Source organism: Lissotriton vulgaris, chromosome 7 (genome assembly GCF_964263255.1).
Source record: "Lissotriton vulgaris chromosome 7, aLisVul1.2, whole genome shotgun sequence".
Taxonomy (NCBI): domain Eukaryota; kingdom Metazoa; phylum Chordata; class Amphibia; order Caudata; family Salamandridae; genus Lissotriton; species Lissotriton vulgaris.
In genome coordinates, this window is record NC_141695.1 from 792,174,102 (window position 1) to 792,192,019 (window position 17,918).

General features: G+C 46.6%; 1 protein-coding gene across 1 annotated transcript in view; it reads right to left on the reverse strand.

The window, feature by feature from the left end:
- Window positions 1-17,918, reverse strand: part of RNF213 (ring finger protein 213) — a 2,876,335-nt gene that overhangs the window by 2,451,105 nt on the left and 407,312 nt on the right. The window contains exon 8 of the mRNA XM_086931045.1: window positions 1,099-1,367. Coding sequence (XP_086787171.1) covers window positions 1,099-1,367 — 269 coding nt within the window. The remainder of the gene's footprint in view (window positions 1-1,098; window positions 1,368-17,918) is intronic.

Genomic DNA, 17,918 nt, shown 5'->3' on the forward strand with positions numbered 1-17,918 from the left:
CACCTATGGTAGTGAAGCTTTGCGAGGGAGAGTTACCAATCTTTTGGACAAAACACTTGTAAAAGCATACAGAACTATTTTCAGCCTCCCGAACTATACCTCTACGGTGCAACTTAGACTGGAGTTTGGCCTGGTAAAGCAAACTTAGGCCAGATATGGAACATACATTAACTGCTGGAATAAAATTAGAACATCAACATCAAATTCATTAAACCACTTTCTGTGGCTGGATCTCCAAAAAAGGGAGAATTCACCCGCAAGAACGTATCTTCAGGAGGCAATGGCAAACAAGAGGCTTATTACCCTTATGGAACACACAGTGCTACCACGCAACTCCGAAGAAACTAGTCTGGAAGTTGCTGAAAAAACAGTAATTAGTGGAGGATAAAGCTGACTTTTCATCTAGAGCACACGCCTGGATGACTCTGAATCCTTAAAAAATCCAAGCCCGCAACAATATTTCAACCTGGGCTATCCATAAGAAAGTAAAGATAGGTAGCTCTTTTCTGAATCAGCAAAGGCTGGCACAGAAAAAAAAGAACTATATCAGCAGCACATGGAGGGTGCCTATATAGGTACCAAAACATCACTTTCGGCGATGCAGACGATGGACGCAGAGCCAAATCAACACTACCTACCGGCACACAGGAGCACTGCTCACAAACCATCTTTCATATCCAGTCTGATACCTGGGGAAATTCTATGGCAAGGAATCTGCGGCTAGAAGTCTCCGAAGATACTAACATCACACATAAATACAGCACACACACACACACAGGATGAGTGAAGCTAGCACTGCTGCTTAGCAAGTCACATCCATGTTCTGCGTGGAAAGGTATCATATATTACTGCTGCCTGTGCTATAATAACATTTCCACTATACGAGCCAAAACCATTGATACTGCAAATTCTTGTTTATTCCAAGTTCTGGAAAACATCATTGCTGAAGGCCAGGTCACACAGAAATGCTGGAAGAAGATAAACTATCTCAGTCCCCATCTATCTGGAAGCCAATCACTCAAATTGTTTTGGACAGAATTGGTCTGAGGTAGTTCAGTGTGTGCTCATGCTTTCCAATAATATGCACATTTTACTTACTTGGGTAAGCATGAAAAAATGTCCCTCATGGTTTGGAGTTCTGCAAGGACATCTTCTCTTGATGCCTTTTTAGGGGATATCAGTACGCACAACTCATTCAGCTGCTGTTTGGAATTTGGAAGGCCGTAATGTTCCCCCACAGTGAGAATGAGAAGTCCAGCAGCCAGGCGATTTTTCACAATTGTGTTTTCTGCCACTCCAATTGCATTGTTCTTGTTGAGAAAAGGATGGCCAACTTTATAAAGAGCATCCAAGATCAATTGATTCACCTACAAAAACAAAAGGAAATTAACAGTAATAAATATGATGTGCTAAAGGAAACATGCATCTGACGTTCTTAAATCATTTAAGAATTGTCTCTTCTAGATTGCTCAGCAAGCTATAAAAACATTTAAATACCCACGTGCTGGGTGGCTTTGTTGATAAATAGTGAAGCCAAGTGGTCATCCTACAGTAACCATCAGAAAAACATTAGTTTCCTTGATTGGAACTGGCCAAATTTGACATTCGCTTGGTCTTACAACTATGGTCGTGTATGCCCGTTTTCGTGTAGTTCCATGCAGGGGAAAAAGTTAAGAGGTTAATAGTTCCAGTTTTAACTCCTAAAGGAATTGTTGCTTGCAGCTACTGCAAACCCTAGCGGATTACCCAAAACGTTGCATGAAACACAGAAGACATGCTTTTCCAAGTTTGGTTTAAACATGTGGAGAAGTGTGGCTCAGGGGTGGAGAAGTGTGGCTCAGGGGTTAGAGGCGGCAGACCCGGAAGCTGAGATCGTCCCTGGACCAGGGTTCAATTCCCCGCCTCGGCGGGTCTTGGGCTCAAAAATTCCACGGACTCGATAATTCTCGCTCCGGTGCCTTCTCGACTCACGGGTTCACACTCTGCGACTCTGGGCAATAGCTTGCTTAATCTCCACAACGGCCCCTCGCGGCGGGATGCCTGGCTTTCACCTTGTGGATACCCTGACGGGGTTATCTCACAGGGGAATACCAGGATGGGTTCCCTAAGCAAGCGCCCCGGGAAACCCTTTGTGGGTAGCTGTGCGCTATATAAGCTCAAATACATTTACATTTACATGTTCAGTGTCGTTTTTGAGATATTGGCATTTGAACAAGGGGCCAGGTGGCTCGACAGCATTTGACTAATATAGAGTTTTCCAAAACTCGCAATTTCTGCAAAATGCATTTGAATTGTTGGCACATGTGTTTAGCTGATGAAGTGCATCAATTATTTTCTGCAATCCTGAAAACTTTTTTTCAGGTCATGGGAAAGAATTTGTTTCCTATAGTTAAATCACAATTTTCACTAAACTCGCACTCACACAGCCATTGTGTGCCGGAAAAAAGGCACAATTGTCTAAAAAGTTTTTTTTAAATTATGATTTTTATGAGAAATTGAGTTTTGTGGAAGAAAATGAGGCACGGATGCGCAAAAGGTGCAAAAGTCATGTGTAGAAGTGATAACTAGCCAGCCAGCAGGGTGTTAAGCATAGTGTCTGGCCAAATGGAAACACGTCAGGTGAATGAATCTTGAACAAACACAAAAAATCCCAGAGAAAACTGCAGTTAAAACTTAGTTATGGTTCAATGAATGCAATCCTGGAAATTTCTGAAATTCGCTCGTTATAGTATGCAGTGCACACTATACTCACACCACTCCCTCATGCTCAATATGACCCTTGTGGAAGAGGTGTGGTGCAGCGGCCAGGGTGCCTGACCCCAGACCACAGGGTTCACGGTTCGATCCCAGGCTCCGGCGGCAGGTTAGCCCAGCACCATGTGACTCTGGGCAATAGCTTGCTTAATCTTCCCGACGGCCCCCAGCGCCGGGACACCTCCGTTGGAGGTAGCTGTGTGCTTTACAAATGCTTGCACTTACATTTACTTTGCTACTGGGTGGGGTGAGCTATGGGGTGCATTGCGTACAAGAACAATCCAATTTCAGGGGTTTTCTGGTCAGCATTGCTGAACGAGAGAGAGAGAGTGCGCGAGAGAGAGAGTGTGTGTGTGTGTCTAGCTGCAACAGATGCTGGGGATGTGTGCAAGTGTGTGTGTGTGTGTGTGTCTCTAGCTGCAACAGATGCAGGGGGTGTGCGCAAGGGCAAATGAGTTGATAGTTGATGTAGGCCAGTCCTTGATCATGTAGGGATTTGTAGGCGTGTGCGAGTACCTTGACCTGGCATTTCTTCTGGACGGAGAGCCAGTGGAGGTTTCGGATGTGGGGTGTGATGTGGGTCCGTTTGGGGAGGTCTAGGGTAACGCTGGAAGTGGCATTCTGTATTGTCTGAAGTCTTTTGAAGAGCTGGGTGGACAGGTTGGCGTAGTGAGCATTGCCGTAATCGAGGCGGCTGGTGACAAGGGCTTGAGTTACAGTCTATCTGGTGTTGACTGGGATCCATTTGAAGATTCTGCGGACCATGCGGAGTGTGTGGATGGGAATTAGTTGAATTGTTTCACGGTCAGTTCGTTGTCGAGGATAATGCCTAAGTTGCATGCATGGATCTGTTGGTGTGGGTGATGTTCCAAGTTCAACTGGCGAAATGGAAGTCTTCTTGCCGGGGGTCAGTTGCAGAGTTGAGTTTCAGGCTCTTCATCTGGCTACGATGGTCATGGTGTTGTAGAAGTTTGTTTTGGCAGAGGAGGGGTCCTTGGAAAGCGAGAGGATTAGTTGAGTTTCATCAGCGTAGGAGATTATGTTTAGTCCGAGAGATCTGACGAAGTCTGCAAAGGAGTAATGTAGGTGGTAACAGGGTGAGGTTAAGGGATGATCCTTGATGTATGCTGCATATGCTGTCCATGGGGTTCGTAGGTGAAGGGAGGCAGTCGGATGCTGTGTGTGCACCCTATAAGGATGAGGTGATCCACTTGAGGGAGTTCTGCTGTATGCAGATGTGGAGTCAGTCTATGAGGTTGTGGTGGGAGACTGTGTTAAACATCGCAGAGAAGTCAAGAAAGATCAGGGTCACAGTTTTTTAGCGGGTGAGGAGTTATCTAATGTCGTCTGTGGCAGTGTTCAGCGCGGTTTCAGTGCTGTGGTTGACACGGAATCCTGATTGTGAGGCATCAAGTAGCGTGTTTTGTTTCAGGTATTTGGTGAGTTGTTGGTCGATGGCTTTATTGAGTCCTTTTTTTTTTTTAGAAGCAAAGGTGCATCTATTGTAAGTTCTGTACGTACCTGCTGTGAATACGCAGATTGTGGGGAACAACCTGAAAACATTGTAACGTGACCAGGGTCAGTGGATGGGGAAGGTGGGAGGGGGTTAGGGGTGTAGGTTGACTCCGGTAAAGGACCACGTTGTGATGTCTTTATTACTCTCTAGAATGTTACATTATAAAATGGCCACACAGTTGAGTGCACATTTTTTCGTTTTTTGTAAACTCGACCAGCTTTTAACTCCTTCATGTCTCCCACCTGGACATTACTTACACACCCCACAAACTCTGTCCCCATTGACTTATACCTAAATGTATCTGATGTGTTAGTTTGTTCAGGTCATGAGAACCTGGTTTGTATTGCTTTGGTCTCTTGACAATGTCTCGCACTCCACCCCTTTTCAAGATTAACTCATTTTAATCCTTTCAGCCTATTCTCCATAGTCAACCACACTTAATTGGGCAGCGATATAATCAAATCCTATTAAGGCTAAACAAAGGTCTCAGTTTCACGTCATCTGGTCCTGCTTTTTTTTGTTTCAAAACGTTTTTATTGGTATTTATAAGGAAAAGCAATAAACGTAAATACATCATGGTATTCAGTGCAATACTATACAGACATTGCAAGGCAGCACACAAAGGGAATGAGATCGGGAGTTCGTGGACCCCTCATTATCACAATCAGTGTTAGCGTTGCGGGCCTAGGCAGTCCGGTGCCATCACTTTACTCATTCCTTTCGTATCATACCAATTGTAAACAACTGCAACAGCTGCACAAGCCTCTATGACTAGCATCATAGAGTCCCAATTGTTAAGCAATAGTGGCACGATGCTACATGGCAGAAACACCATCCAACAATTTAGCACTCTTTTTCTAATAGACATTCCTAGATTGAGCTACGGTGCAGTAATGTATCCATGTGCTGGAAATTATGAACAATAAAAGGTAAAAGAAGAACAAGAATAAAAAGGAAAGCAAAGACGTAACCAAGATGCGTAGAAAAAAAAGGAAAGGGGAAAAGATGGGACAGTGTGTGGCGGGGGGATGAGGGGTGCCTTGATACATCTTCCAAGTCTGTTAACACCGCTGAAGATCACTACTCTAGCAATAGCCAACATTGACCCTTATAGCATGCGGGGGGTCGAGGGTGTCAGCATTGACCAGCGTGCCAAAAAGGGAGAAGCCTAGGTCTTACAATAACCTTCCGAATCAGTGGGGTGTACTACGTCACCAAAGAGCTGTAAGTCTTGGTGGTTGCACTCTAGCATTTTTCAATCGTCCCAGGTGTTCCACCAGCGGCTTCCAAAGCTCCGTGAATTTGACTTCCTGAAGCTGTAGACAAGCAGTGAGGAGCTCCATTTCCATTGTGTACCATTAGCGATAGAACCATATTTTGATGGAGGGCGTTTCTGGTTTCTTCCAATATAGTGTGTGGAGCATGTAGAGACTGAGGTGCCGATCTCGGCGGGTCATTGCTCGCAGGATCAATGGCTTAAGACCCAGTATGAGAACGAGCGGACTCTTAGTTAATGGGTATCCTAGCACCCGTTTAATATGGCTAAGGACTTCTTTCCAGTACGTAGCAAGGAGAGGGCATGACCACCAAATGTGTAAAAAATCCCCGACCGCTTGTGTACAGTGCCAACACAGGGAAGACACGTTTGGAAACATCTTTTGGAGCCGAGATGGAGTATAGTACCACTGAGTCATCACCTTGTAAGCAGATTCTTGTTGGGGATGCTATGGAAAGTTTTTGGAATGTCGAGCCAAAGGCGTGCCCACTGGGAGGGAATGATGTCAGCATCCGATAAGGATTACCACTGCCGTTGGTATGGATGGGGTTCCAATTGGTGTGAATTTTGGAGGATCTGGTATATACGAGATATTAACCCCTTAGAGGAGCTAAAAGTGCGCGCTAGTCATTCAAGCGGTGTAAAAGGTCACGTAGCCGCCTGTGATAAAGAAGACCGCTGTAACCAATGCCGAAGTTGAATATATTGGAACCTATCCTTCTCAGCCGAAATTCTTGTTTACACTGGGTGAACGTTCTAAAGTCCTCCCTGATGAATAAGTCGTGTATCGTTCAACAGTCCTTATCCGTCCAATTTTCAAAATAGGATGGGCGACACGCAGGGGAGAACTGTGGGTTGCAAGCAATTGGGGTATGCGGAGACAGGAAGGTAGTGAGGCCTCTACGGACCGCCACTTTATCCCAAATCTCAAGCACCGTTTTAGTAGGGACCGCCATATATGCGCTACGATGACATGCTTCCCGGGGCAACCATGCATGCATGATCCCAGAGAGGGCGACACGTTTTATCGAGTACTTTTGCCGGGTAGCGTGCAGGGAGATTGGGCAATCATTTTTGTGATCGCTGGGGTCAGTGGAGGGTTTCTTTAGGAGGGGCTCGACCTCTGCGTGCTTCCGTTTGTCAGGGAAGGCAGCTGTGGAGATGGAGGTGTTGATAATGCTGTTGATTTCAATGCTGACAGGGTTAGCTCCGAGGCTGAAGAGATGGTGGGGGCAGAGGTCAGTGGGTGCACCGGAGTGGATGGTATACATGACAGCCGTGGTGGTCTGAGTGGTGAGTGGAGACCAGGGGGTGATAATTCGGCAGGTGTGTGCTGATTGTTGAGGTGGAGAGCTATGGGTTGAGTATCTTAGTTGTTGTAGATGGTGGCAATGTTGCTGTGAAAGTAGTCCAAGCGAGCGTGGCGGGATTATTGGGAATGGCTGGTGTCATCTGTGGCTGTCGGTTTGGGAATTACCTGACTACTTTGAAGAGTTCCTTCGTGCAGTTGGCCTCAGTGTTGATGCGGGCTTCGATTGCTGCTTTCTTGGCTTCCTTGATGAACAGGTGGTAGGAGCTGAGGGCTGGTTTGTGAGTGGCTCTAAGGGATACCTTGTGTCACGCCATCGTTTCTCGAAATGGTAGCAGTTGCGATTGATGGTTCTGAGTTCTGGGGTGTACCAGCTGGCGGGTTTTAATGTTAGGTTGGTTTTTGCAGGTTGGCTCAGTTGGAGAACCATACGGAGATGTTGTGGACAGCTTGATCAAGGTGCGATGAAGCTTCAGGTTGGGTGGTGCTCAGGGCCTGCATCCACTGGGTCTTGGTTACCCTGCTCCAGCTGCGGTGGCAGGAGCTGTGATGCTTGATCATGTGCCGAGCTTCAGAGATGGTGAATTAAATGATGGTGTGGTTGGGCCAGGTGATTTCTGAGACGTGGCTTAATTTGATTCTGTCATTGACGTTAAAGATGGTGTTGAGTGAGTCCTGCTTTGTGCTTGGGTTTGGTGACCAGTTGGGGGATGCAAGGAAAGGAATATGCTACTTACCAGTATGCATCTGTTCTTGGCATGTAGGGCTGCTGACATTCATATCTGTGCATAGATCGCCGCCTAGTGTTGGGTCCGGATGATTGCACATTGTTGTCCTGGAAGAGTCTTCGAAGTATCACGAGATAGGTGGCTCCTCCCTCGGACTACAGTGCGCATGGGCATCCTCTCCATCCTCAGATTGTTTTTCGCCATTGTGGCAGAGATGGAGTATGATACAGTAAGTGATATCCATGCTTGAGTTTAATTATGATTGCTACAGCTGCGACTGGCACCGGGGAGGAGGGCGGGCGATATGAATGTCAGCAGCCCTGCATGCCAAGAACAGATGCATACTGTTAAGTAGCATATTCAGTTCGAGGCATGTGGGCTTCCGAATTCATATCTGTGCATAGAATGTATAGCAGTCTCCCCCTTAGTGGTGGTTGCCCGTGCCAGCTGCAGCAGTCTGAAAAAGAGTCTTGAGTACAGCTTGTCCTACAGCTACTTGCTGCTTGGAGTGTACATTTACACAGTAGTGTTTGGTAAATGTATGTATGGTATTCCATGTGGCTGCTCTACATATTTCTTCTAGAGGAATGTGTCCTAGGAAAGCTATGGATGCCCCTAACTTGTGTGTTGAATGCGCTCTTGGGGGAACTGGTAATGTGCGTTTAGCTTTCTGATAACAAATCTGTATGCACTTAACAATCCATCTGGCTACACCGGATTTGGAAATGGGGTTGCCTTTGTGCTGTGGTGAAAAGGCAACAAACAGTTGCTTAGTTTTCCTGAAATGTTTTGTCCTGTCTATATAGTACAGGAGAGCTCTCTTAACGTCAAGTGTATGTAGAGCTCTTTCTGCCACTGAGTCTGGATTTGGGAAGAACACTGGCAGTACTATTGTTTGATTGATGTGAAACTGGGATACCACCTTTGGCATACATTTTGGGTTTGTACGTAGCACTACCCTATTTGCGTGAATTTGGATGAATGGCTCCTGAATAGTTAGGGCTTGCAGCTCACTAACTCTTCTAAGTGATGTAATCGCCACTAAAAAAGCCACTTTCCACATTAGGAATTGTATTTCACACGAGTGTAGAGGTTCAAAAGGTGGTCCCATCAGTCTGGTTAGAACACGTTCAGGTTCCAGACAGGTGAAGGTGGGTGTCTTGGAGGAATCACTCGTTTGAGTCCCTCCATGAAAGCTTTAATAGCAGGTACTCTGAAGAGTGAAAGGTGCTGCCTGTTCTGAAGATAAGCTGCCACCGCAGCTAAATGTATACGTATGGAACTGTAGGCTAGATTGCATCTGTGTAAATGTAACAGATAACATATGATGTTTTGAGTTGATGCATCTAGCGGATTTATGTCATTGTTACAATAGATGACATATCGTTTCCACTTTGCCGCACAGCATGCTCTGGTCGTAGGTCTTCTTGCCTCCTTGATAATATTCATACAGTCAGGAGGCAAGTTCAGGTAGCCAAACTCTATGACTTCAGGAGCGAGATCGTAAGGTTCAACTGTTGCGGATCTGGGTGCTGAATGTCTCCATGGCTCTGTGTTAAACGACTGGGTGTTAATCGCAGCCTTTGATGAGGCACCACAGAAAGTTCTAGGAACGTGGTGTACCACAGTTGCCTCGCCCACGTTGGAGCAAGTGGGATGAGTGTCATCGAGTGTTGTCGCAGTTTGCATGCCACTAGTGGTATATGCGGGGCTGGGGAAAAGCGTACGCAAACCTGCCTGACCAGTTCATCCATATCGCATTGCCCTGAGACTGCGGATGTTGAAACCTGGCGGCGAAGCTTTGGCATTTTGCGTTTTCCCTTGTGGCGAACAGGTCTATATCTGGGTGACCCCACTGCTGGAAGTACGGTTGTAGCACTGAGGGATGTATCTCCCACTCGTGCATCGGGTGGCTGTGTCTGCTGAGCAGATCCACCATCTGGTTTTCCCTGCCTGGGAGGAATATGTTTCTCTGAATGGTCCACTTCCACATGCTTTGCGCTAGATGTGACAACTGTGGAGAGTGTGTCCCTCCCTGCTTCTGTATGTAGTACATGGCAGTCATGTTGTCCGTCCGGATCAACACAACTTTGTTGCACAAATGTACTTTGAACGCCTTCATTGCCATAAAGATTGCCATCAGTTCCAGCAGGTTGATGTGCATCTTCTTTTGCTGTGTCGTCCGTAGTCCCTGCACTGTGTAATGGAGGACATGCGCTCCCCATCCCAGGAGAGATGCGTTCGTCGTAAGCACTATTTGTGGTACAGGCTCTTGGAACAGTCATCCCCTGCAAAGGTTTTGTGGGTTCCACCAATGCAGAGAGTTGTATGCGCGACCGGTCACCAACACTAGGTCGTTTAATTGAACTTGAACTTGGTTCCACTGCCGTGCTAAGCACTCCTGAAGCGGACGCATGTGTAGTCTCGTGTGAGGGACTATGAAGATGCAGGAGGCCATCATGCCTATCAACTGCATAAACACCCGTGGTGAGAGCGAGTGTTGGGGTCTGAATTTCTGAATCAGTAATTGAATGCTGTTGATTCTTGCTGAGTTTGGATGTGCCTTTGCTGCCAGAGTGTCTATTGTCGCCCCTAGGTACTGTTGTATGTGGGCGGGTTGAAGATGAGACTTTGGGTAGTTTAATGAGAATCCGAGGCTGTGTAGGAGGTGAATAGTGTGGGACATGTGGCTGGCACATTGCTGGGCTGACTTTGCTTGGATAAGCCAGTTGTCCAGATAGGGGTAGACGTGAATATGGTTTCTCCGTAGGTGCGCAGCTACTGTCGCTAGGCACTAGGTAAACACCCTGGAGGCTGTTGTCACCCCGAAAGGCAGGACCTTGAACTGGTAGTGCTGATTCTGTATGGTAAACCGGAGATATTTCCTATGTGCCGGATGTATCGGTATGTGAAAATATGCGTCTTTTAGGTCTAGTGTTGCGAGGAAATCTCCCTGACTGAGCAATGGTAGAACCTGCTGTAAAGTGAGCATGTGAAAATGTTCTGACAAGATGTATTGGTTTAGGGGCCTGAGGTCCAGTACTGGCCTGAGAGACCCGTCCTTTGTGGGGATTAAGAAGTACAGCGAGTATACCCCTGTACCCTGTTGCTGTATAGGTACGAGTTCTATGGCCCCTTTTTGCAGCATGCTGATGACTTCCTGCTGCAATAAGTGTATGTGCTCTGCGGACATAGGACGGTGTCTTGGGGGTATGTTGGGTGGAATGGAGGTTAGCTCTAGACAATAGCCGTACTGAATACGTAGTCTCACCCACCTGTCTGTGGTAATGCTTTCCCAGACTGGCAGGAACTGTTGTAATCGTCCCCCGACTGGTGTTACATGGTCTGGGGGCAGTGACAAGGCGTCACTCACTGTTAAGTATTGGCGGAGGATCTGGTGTTGTTATTCCCTCGTCCTCTGCCTTTGTTGCTGTTGCCACGGTATCCACCTCTATTGTTTTTATTATAGGTGGTCTGCGTGCCTCCTTTATTGTATGGAGTCTGCTGGGATTCTGGCCTCGTGCAGCTCCTCTGCTACCGGAGAGACGAAAGGAGCCTCCTCTGAATTGTTGTGACTGCAAGGTACCCATAGACTTGGCTGTCTCTGTGTCCTTTTTAATCTTCTCTAATATTGTGTCCACATCAGGACCAAATAAATAATCAGGGTTCACAGGCTGATTTAATAATGTGGTTTGAATCTCAGGTTTGAACCCAGAGATGCATAACCAAGCATGTCTCCTGAGCAGGACACTTGTGTTGATGGCCCTGGCTGCGGTGTCTGCTGCGTCTAGTGCACATTTAATAGATGCGTTAGATATGAGTTTTCCCTCTTGTATCAGTGTTTCTGCTCCCTCCTTGTAGACATCAGGCAAATGTTGTAGCAGTTGCTCTAGTGTGTCATAATGAGCCCTATCGTATCTGGCTAATAGAGCTTGTGTATTAGAAATTCTCCATGTATTAGCTGCTTGAGCAGCCACCCTTTTTCCAGAAGCTTCTAATATCTTAGACTCCTTGTCTGGAGGAGGAGCATCACCAGTGTTTTGTGAGTTGGCACGCTTACAAGCATTTGATGCCACCAAAGAGTCCAAGCAAACCGGGCCGAAGACGGCTGTAATGCCAGAAACCGGTCCCCGGGAGCTTGTTTCCTTCCCAGTGTAAGAATTGGCTTCTGTAGTTTGGTTTGCCCTGTTCCCATCATGCACTGGGACAGGAACAGACTAATTTGCATACAGCCAGGTTCTGAAACTGGGATGGTGCAGTGAGCTAAAAAACGGTGTTGGATCTAGCCCTGATCTCTTGACTGGGTGAGAGCTTTCTGCTTAATTCAGAGACTCTGTCCCTCACCACCCCTTGTTGTAAATATTTTTGTCCACCCTAAGCGTGGAAGGGTATTCTCAGATGTGAGACCCTTGCTCATTGCACCATCAGGATTCAAGCAAACCGGGCCGAAGACGGCTGTAATGCCAGAAACCGGTCCCCGGGAGCTTGTTTCCTTCCCAGTGTAAGAATTGGCTTCTGTAGTTTGGTTTGCCCTGTTCCCATCATGCACTGGGACAGGAACAGACTAATTTGCATACAGCCAGGTTCTGAAACTGGGATGGTGCAGTGAGCTAAAAAACGGTGTTGGATCTAGCCCTGATCTCTTGACTGGGTGAGAGCTTTCTGCTTAATTCAGAGACTCTGTCCCTCACCACCCCTTGTTGTAAATATTTTTGTCCACCCTAAGCGTGGAAGGGTATTCTCAGATGTGAGACCCTTGCTCATTGCACCATCAGGATTCAAGCAAACCGGGCCGAAGACGGCTGTAATGCCAGAAACCGGTCCCCGGGAGCTTGTTTCCTTCCCAGTGTAAGAATTGGCTTCTGTAGTTTGGTTTGCCCTGTTCCCATCATGCACTGGGACAGGAACAGACTAATTTGCATACAGCCAGGTTCTGAAACTGGGATGGTGCAGTGAGCTAAAAAACGGTGTTGGATCTAGCCCTGATCTCTTGACTGGGTGAGAGCTTTCTGCTTAATTCAGAGACTCTGTCCCTCACCACCCCTTGTTGTAAATACCAAAGAGTCCAATGGCAGCTGTCCCTTAATATATGTATGGTCCACAGGTGCCGGTCTGTATTTTCTTTCGATTCTGGGGTTAACAACCCTTGCTCTTGTGTTTTCCTTGAAAATGTCTCCTGCGTGTTTAAGGACACCTTTCAACATTGGCAATGTCTTGACTGATTTCTCTGAAGTGGAGAAAGTGTCAAATAGGAAGTGCTCTTCAATTGGGTCAGCATGCATTTCCACATCATGATTGTGTGCTGCCCTTTCTATTAATGCGTTAAACGCAGCTGTATCCTCTGTTGGCGAAGTCTTCAACAGGGTCTGTCCAGGCTTGAGTCTGGTCATCCTGATCCGTGTCCACAGGGTAATCATTGTAGTCATACCCCAGATCCTCAGTGCGTGTGGGTGAGTATGTAGAAGTGTCCTGGCCATGGTACCTTACAGTCTGAAAAAGGACAGGTGATGTGGAAGAATCCCTTTTCTTTTTGAGTGGAATTTTATATGTTTCAAGAGGATTTTCTGACCTGATCTTCCTCTGATAAATAGTAAGTCTGCCAGAGTCGGAGTCGATATGTAGCTTCGACTGCTCATCATAGGAGGGCTCTTGGTACACAATGTCCTCTTCTAGAGAATGACTCCTTTTCCCCATCGACACATTCTTGGGCGTTTCAATCCCCGTTTTCGGATCGAACTCCTTAGGCCGTGCAGTCGGGGCAGTCCGAATTTTATCGGTGGCATAGTTTTTGTAGACAGACTGACCTTCTTCGGGTCCGGTGTCGTTATTGGTCCGACCGACTGTCTTTTCGCCAATATGTTTTTGGCCTTGCGTCGACTTAGGCGCCTGTTGCGTTGGAGGCGCGCTGTTCTGCCTCGACTCGACGTGCTCCTTCGAGCCGCTCTTGGACTTCGGCTCGAGGCCTTTGACGAACTGTGGCCTGTCGACTCGTTGCTTCGGATCGAGAACCTTCCAAGACTTGAGTCCCTTATTTGTGTCGCTGTCCGTCGACGTCGACCTCGTTGGTTCGACGTGCTTGACTTAAGTCATGAACTTCAGCGTACCGATCTTCAGTTTGACACCCCTTATTTGTGACCCCGCAGGGTCGTTGACACTTTTCTTCTTCGTTGAATCCGATGGATTCGAACTCTTCGATCTGAAGACTGTCTCCAGCAGTTTCCGTTTCGTTTTCGACTCCATGGCTTGCGGTTTCGATTTAAGTAGTGAATGGTAATGTTCGACCGATGGCTCGTGTGATATATTCTTAGCCGGGCTGAGACGCGGGGCTTTAGAATGTTCGTTATGATCTTGGCTAAGGCCTTCTGGCGATGCCTCGACCTGAGCCCTTGGAAGTCTTTCAGTGTCTGTTCTGTGCCCGGTACTCACTATTGGGCCTGGTTCATCGCTCGAGTCGTCATCGACGGCTCTGATGGCTGATGCGTCGTCCCTTACCTTGACGACGTTTTCATCCTCAACGTTTTCTTAGTCGTCTTCATAATAGTTGGAGTCATGCTCCGAACCGGGATCCGACTGCTGTACTGGATCCTCAGTCTCGACGACCTCATAGTCTTCTTCATCGAAGATATTCACCGGGTCGGGCGCCGGCTTCGTCATCGTTTGCCTCGCTGCGCGTCGAAATCTAAGCGTCTTCTTCGACCTGAATTGAGCACAAGCTAGACCGTTGTCCTCATTGTGCTCCGGAGATAGGCACTTGTTGCACACCGGGTGTACATCGATGTGTGGGTACTTAGAATTACAAAGGGGGCATCGTTTGAACGGGCTCCGTTCCATCGCCGATCGGGCCTCTGGTGTCGAGGAGGCCCGCGGCTTTCTTCGATTTCCTGCTCGAAAAGAACTGGAACTAAGTACTCGGCACCGATCGAAATAACAATACCGACGACCCCGAAGGCCTTTTGGCCTTTAGAAAAGTTTCCGAACTTGAGTAAAGAAAGTACATCCAAACCCAATGGCGGAAAAAAACAATCTGAGGATGGAGAGGATGCCCATGCGCACTGTAGTCCGGGGGAGGAGCCACCTATCTCGTGATACTTTGAAGACTCTTCCAGGACAACAATGTGCAATCATCCGGACCCAACACTAGGCGGCGATCTATGCACAGATACGAATTCAGCAGCCCACATGCCTCGAACATGCTAATTACCAGTATGAATCTGTTCTTGGCATGTAGAGCTGCAGGTTACTACACTGTGCGTTAGATCGCCACCTGGTGTTGGGCTCGGATGATTGCATGTTGCTGCAGTCTTGGAAGAAGTCTTTTGTAGTCACGAGATAGGGGACTCCTCTCTTGGACGGTCGTGCGCATGGGCATTGGCTCCATCCTTGGATTGTTTTTCGCCATGATGGGAAATGATGGAGTTAGTAGAAGTAAAGAAAAAGATGTCCATACGTGTGCATCTAAGTAAGATGAAAACTGGAACAGATACAGGTCCCAGGGAGGCGGGAGGGCGTGTAGTAATCTGCAGCTCTACATGCCAAGAACAGATGCATACTGGTAAGTAGCATTTTTTGTTCAAGGCATATGAGCTGCAGATACTACACTGTGCATCGATTGGGCAGCAGTGTCTCCCCTAGTAGTGGTCACCTGTATCTGTTGCAGTAGTTTGAAAGACAGTTTTAAGGACAGCTTGGCCTACTGCAGCTTGCTGCTTGGCTTACACATCAACACAGTAGTGTTTAGTGATGGTGTGTGTTGTAGACCATGTCGCTGCCTTGCATATGTCTTCTAGGGAGATGTTCCCTAAGAAAGCCATAGATGCTCCTATTTTGCGTGTGGAGTGCGCTCTAGGAGGAACTGTTAATGTACGTTTTCCTTTTTGATAGCATATTTGTATACATTTTACAATTCACCTTGCAATTCCACCCTTAGAGATGGGGTTGCCTTTATGAGGTGGAGAGAAAGATACAAACAATTGTTTTGTTTTTCGAAAAGATTTAGTCCTACTTATACAATAGAGAAGAGCTCTTTTTAACATCTAGTGTGTGTAGAGCTCTTTCTGCTACAGAGTCAGGGTTTTGGAAAAACACAGGTAACGCTACAGATTGGTTTAAATGAAAATGACTTTTAGAAGGAATTTAGGATTCGTTTTTAGAACCACCTTGTTACGATGTAGCTGTAAAAATGGTTCTTGTATTGTAAAAGCTTGTATCTCACTAACCCTTCTTAGAGAGGTAATAGCAATAAGGAAAGCTGTTTTCCATGTGAGGAATTGAAGTTCACATTTGTGTAAAGGTTCAAAAGTTGGTCCCATGAGTCTTGTAAGAACAACATTTGGGTTCCATACTGGAGAAGGGTGTGACCTGGGGTGAAATTATTCTTTTTAATCCTGAACTAAAAATGCTTTAATAGCAGGTACTCTAAAAAGAGACAGGTGTAGTCTGTTTTGTAAATATGCTGCAATTACTGCAAGGTGCAGGCGTATGGATGAATATGCCAAGATACATCTTTGTAAATGTAAAAGATAGCAAATGATATTCTGGATAGAAGCATCCAGGGGATCTATTTGGTTATTGTTGCAATAAATGGCAAATCTCTTCCATCTAGCAGCATAACACGCTCTTGTAGTAGGTCTCCTGGCCTCTTTAATAATGTTCATACAGTCTGGAGGTAGGTTAAGATAACCAAACTCTAAGACTTCAGGAGCCATATCGCCAGATTCAGTCGATTTGGGTCTGGATGTCTGATGTCTCCATGATTCTGCGTTAGCAGAGATGGTGTTAGGATTAACTTTTGGTGTGGACCAAGAGAGAGTTCTAGCAGTGTGGTGAACCAAGGTTGGCGTGCACATGTGGGAGATATCAGGATTAATTTGAGAGACTGTTGTCTGAGCTTGCATACTACTAGCGGTAGTAGTGGTATTGGCGGAAAAGCGTACGCAAATCTGCCTGACCAGTTCATTCATATCGCATTGCCCTTGGACAGCGGGTGTGAAAACCTGGCGGCGAAGGTTGGGCATTTTGCGTTTTCGTGTGTGGCGAACAGATCTATGTCTGGATGCCCCCACTTGTGAAAGAATGGTTGAAGAACTTGCGGATGTAGTTCCCATTCGTGAATTTGTTGTGTCTGCCGACTCAACAGATCTGCTATCTGATTGTGAACTCCTGGAAGGTGCTCTGCTAACAGATATATGTTTTGTGGAATGGTCCATCTCCAAATGTTCTGCACGAGCTGGGATAGTTGTAGAGAGTGTCCCCCCGGTTTTTGTATATAACACATAGCTGTCATGTTGTCCGTCCGGATTAAGACAGCTTTGTTTTGTACTTGTAGTTGGAATGTTAGGAGTGCTAAGAATATTGCTAGCAGCTCTAGATGGTTGATATGGAGCAGTCTTTGTTGAGTGGTCCATTGCCCTTGAGTTGTATGATGTAGGAGATAGGCTCCCCATCCTGTGTGAGATGCGTCTGCTGTGAGTCCTGTTTGTGGAACCGGTTCGAGGAAAGGCCGCCCGTGTCTAGTTTTTGGTGTTCCACCACTGCAGAGAGCGATGTGTGCGGCTGTCTACCAACACCATGTCTGTTAGTTGCCCTTGAGCCTGGTTCCACTGTTGTGCTAGACATTCCTGTAATGGACGCATCTGCAGTCTTGCATATGGTACTATGAACATGCAAGATGCCATCATGCCTATCAGTCTCATGAACACACTGGCTTGCAGAGATTGTTGATGTTGGAAGACTGTGACTAAAGACTGAATGCTCAGTATCCTTGCTGGACTGGGATACGCTAGAGCTGTAAACATGTTTATTGTAGCCCCTAAATGCTGATGTATATGAGAGGGTTGCAGGTGCGACTTGGTGTAGTTGATTGTGAACCCTAAGTTGTGCAATGTTTGAATTGTTTGATGTGTATGTTGAACACACTGATTGAATGTCTTGGCTTTTATGAGCCAACCGTCTAGATAAGGGAAGACATGTATTTGACGTCTCCTGAGATGTGCTGCTACTACGGCTAGGCACTTTGTGAATACTCTTGGTGCGGTTGTAACTCGAATGGAAGGACTTTGAATTGATTATGTTGTCCTTCCAGTACAAACCTTAGATACTTCCTGTGAGCAGGATGCATAGGTATGTGAAAGTAGGCGTCCTTTAGATCTAGTGTTGTAAGGAAATCGCCTTGTTGCAGCAGTGGGAGCACTTGTTCTAAAGTGATCATATGAAAATGATCTGATTATATGTAATGATTGAGGGGCCTGAGGTCGAGAATTTGTCTTAGTGTCCCATCCTTCTTGGGTATTAGAAAATACAGCGAGTAAACGCCTGTTCCTTGGTGCTGAAAAGGAA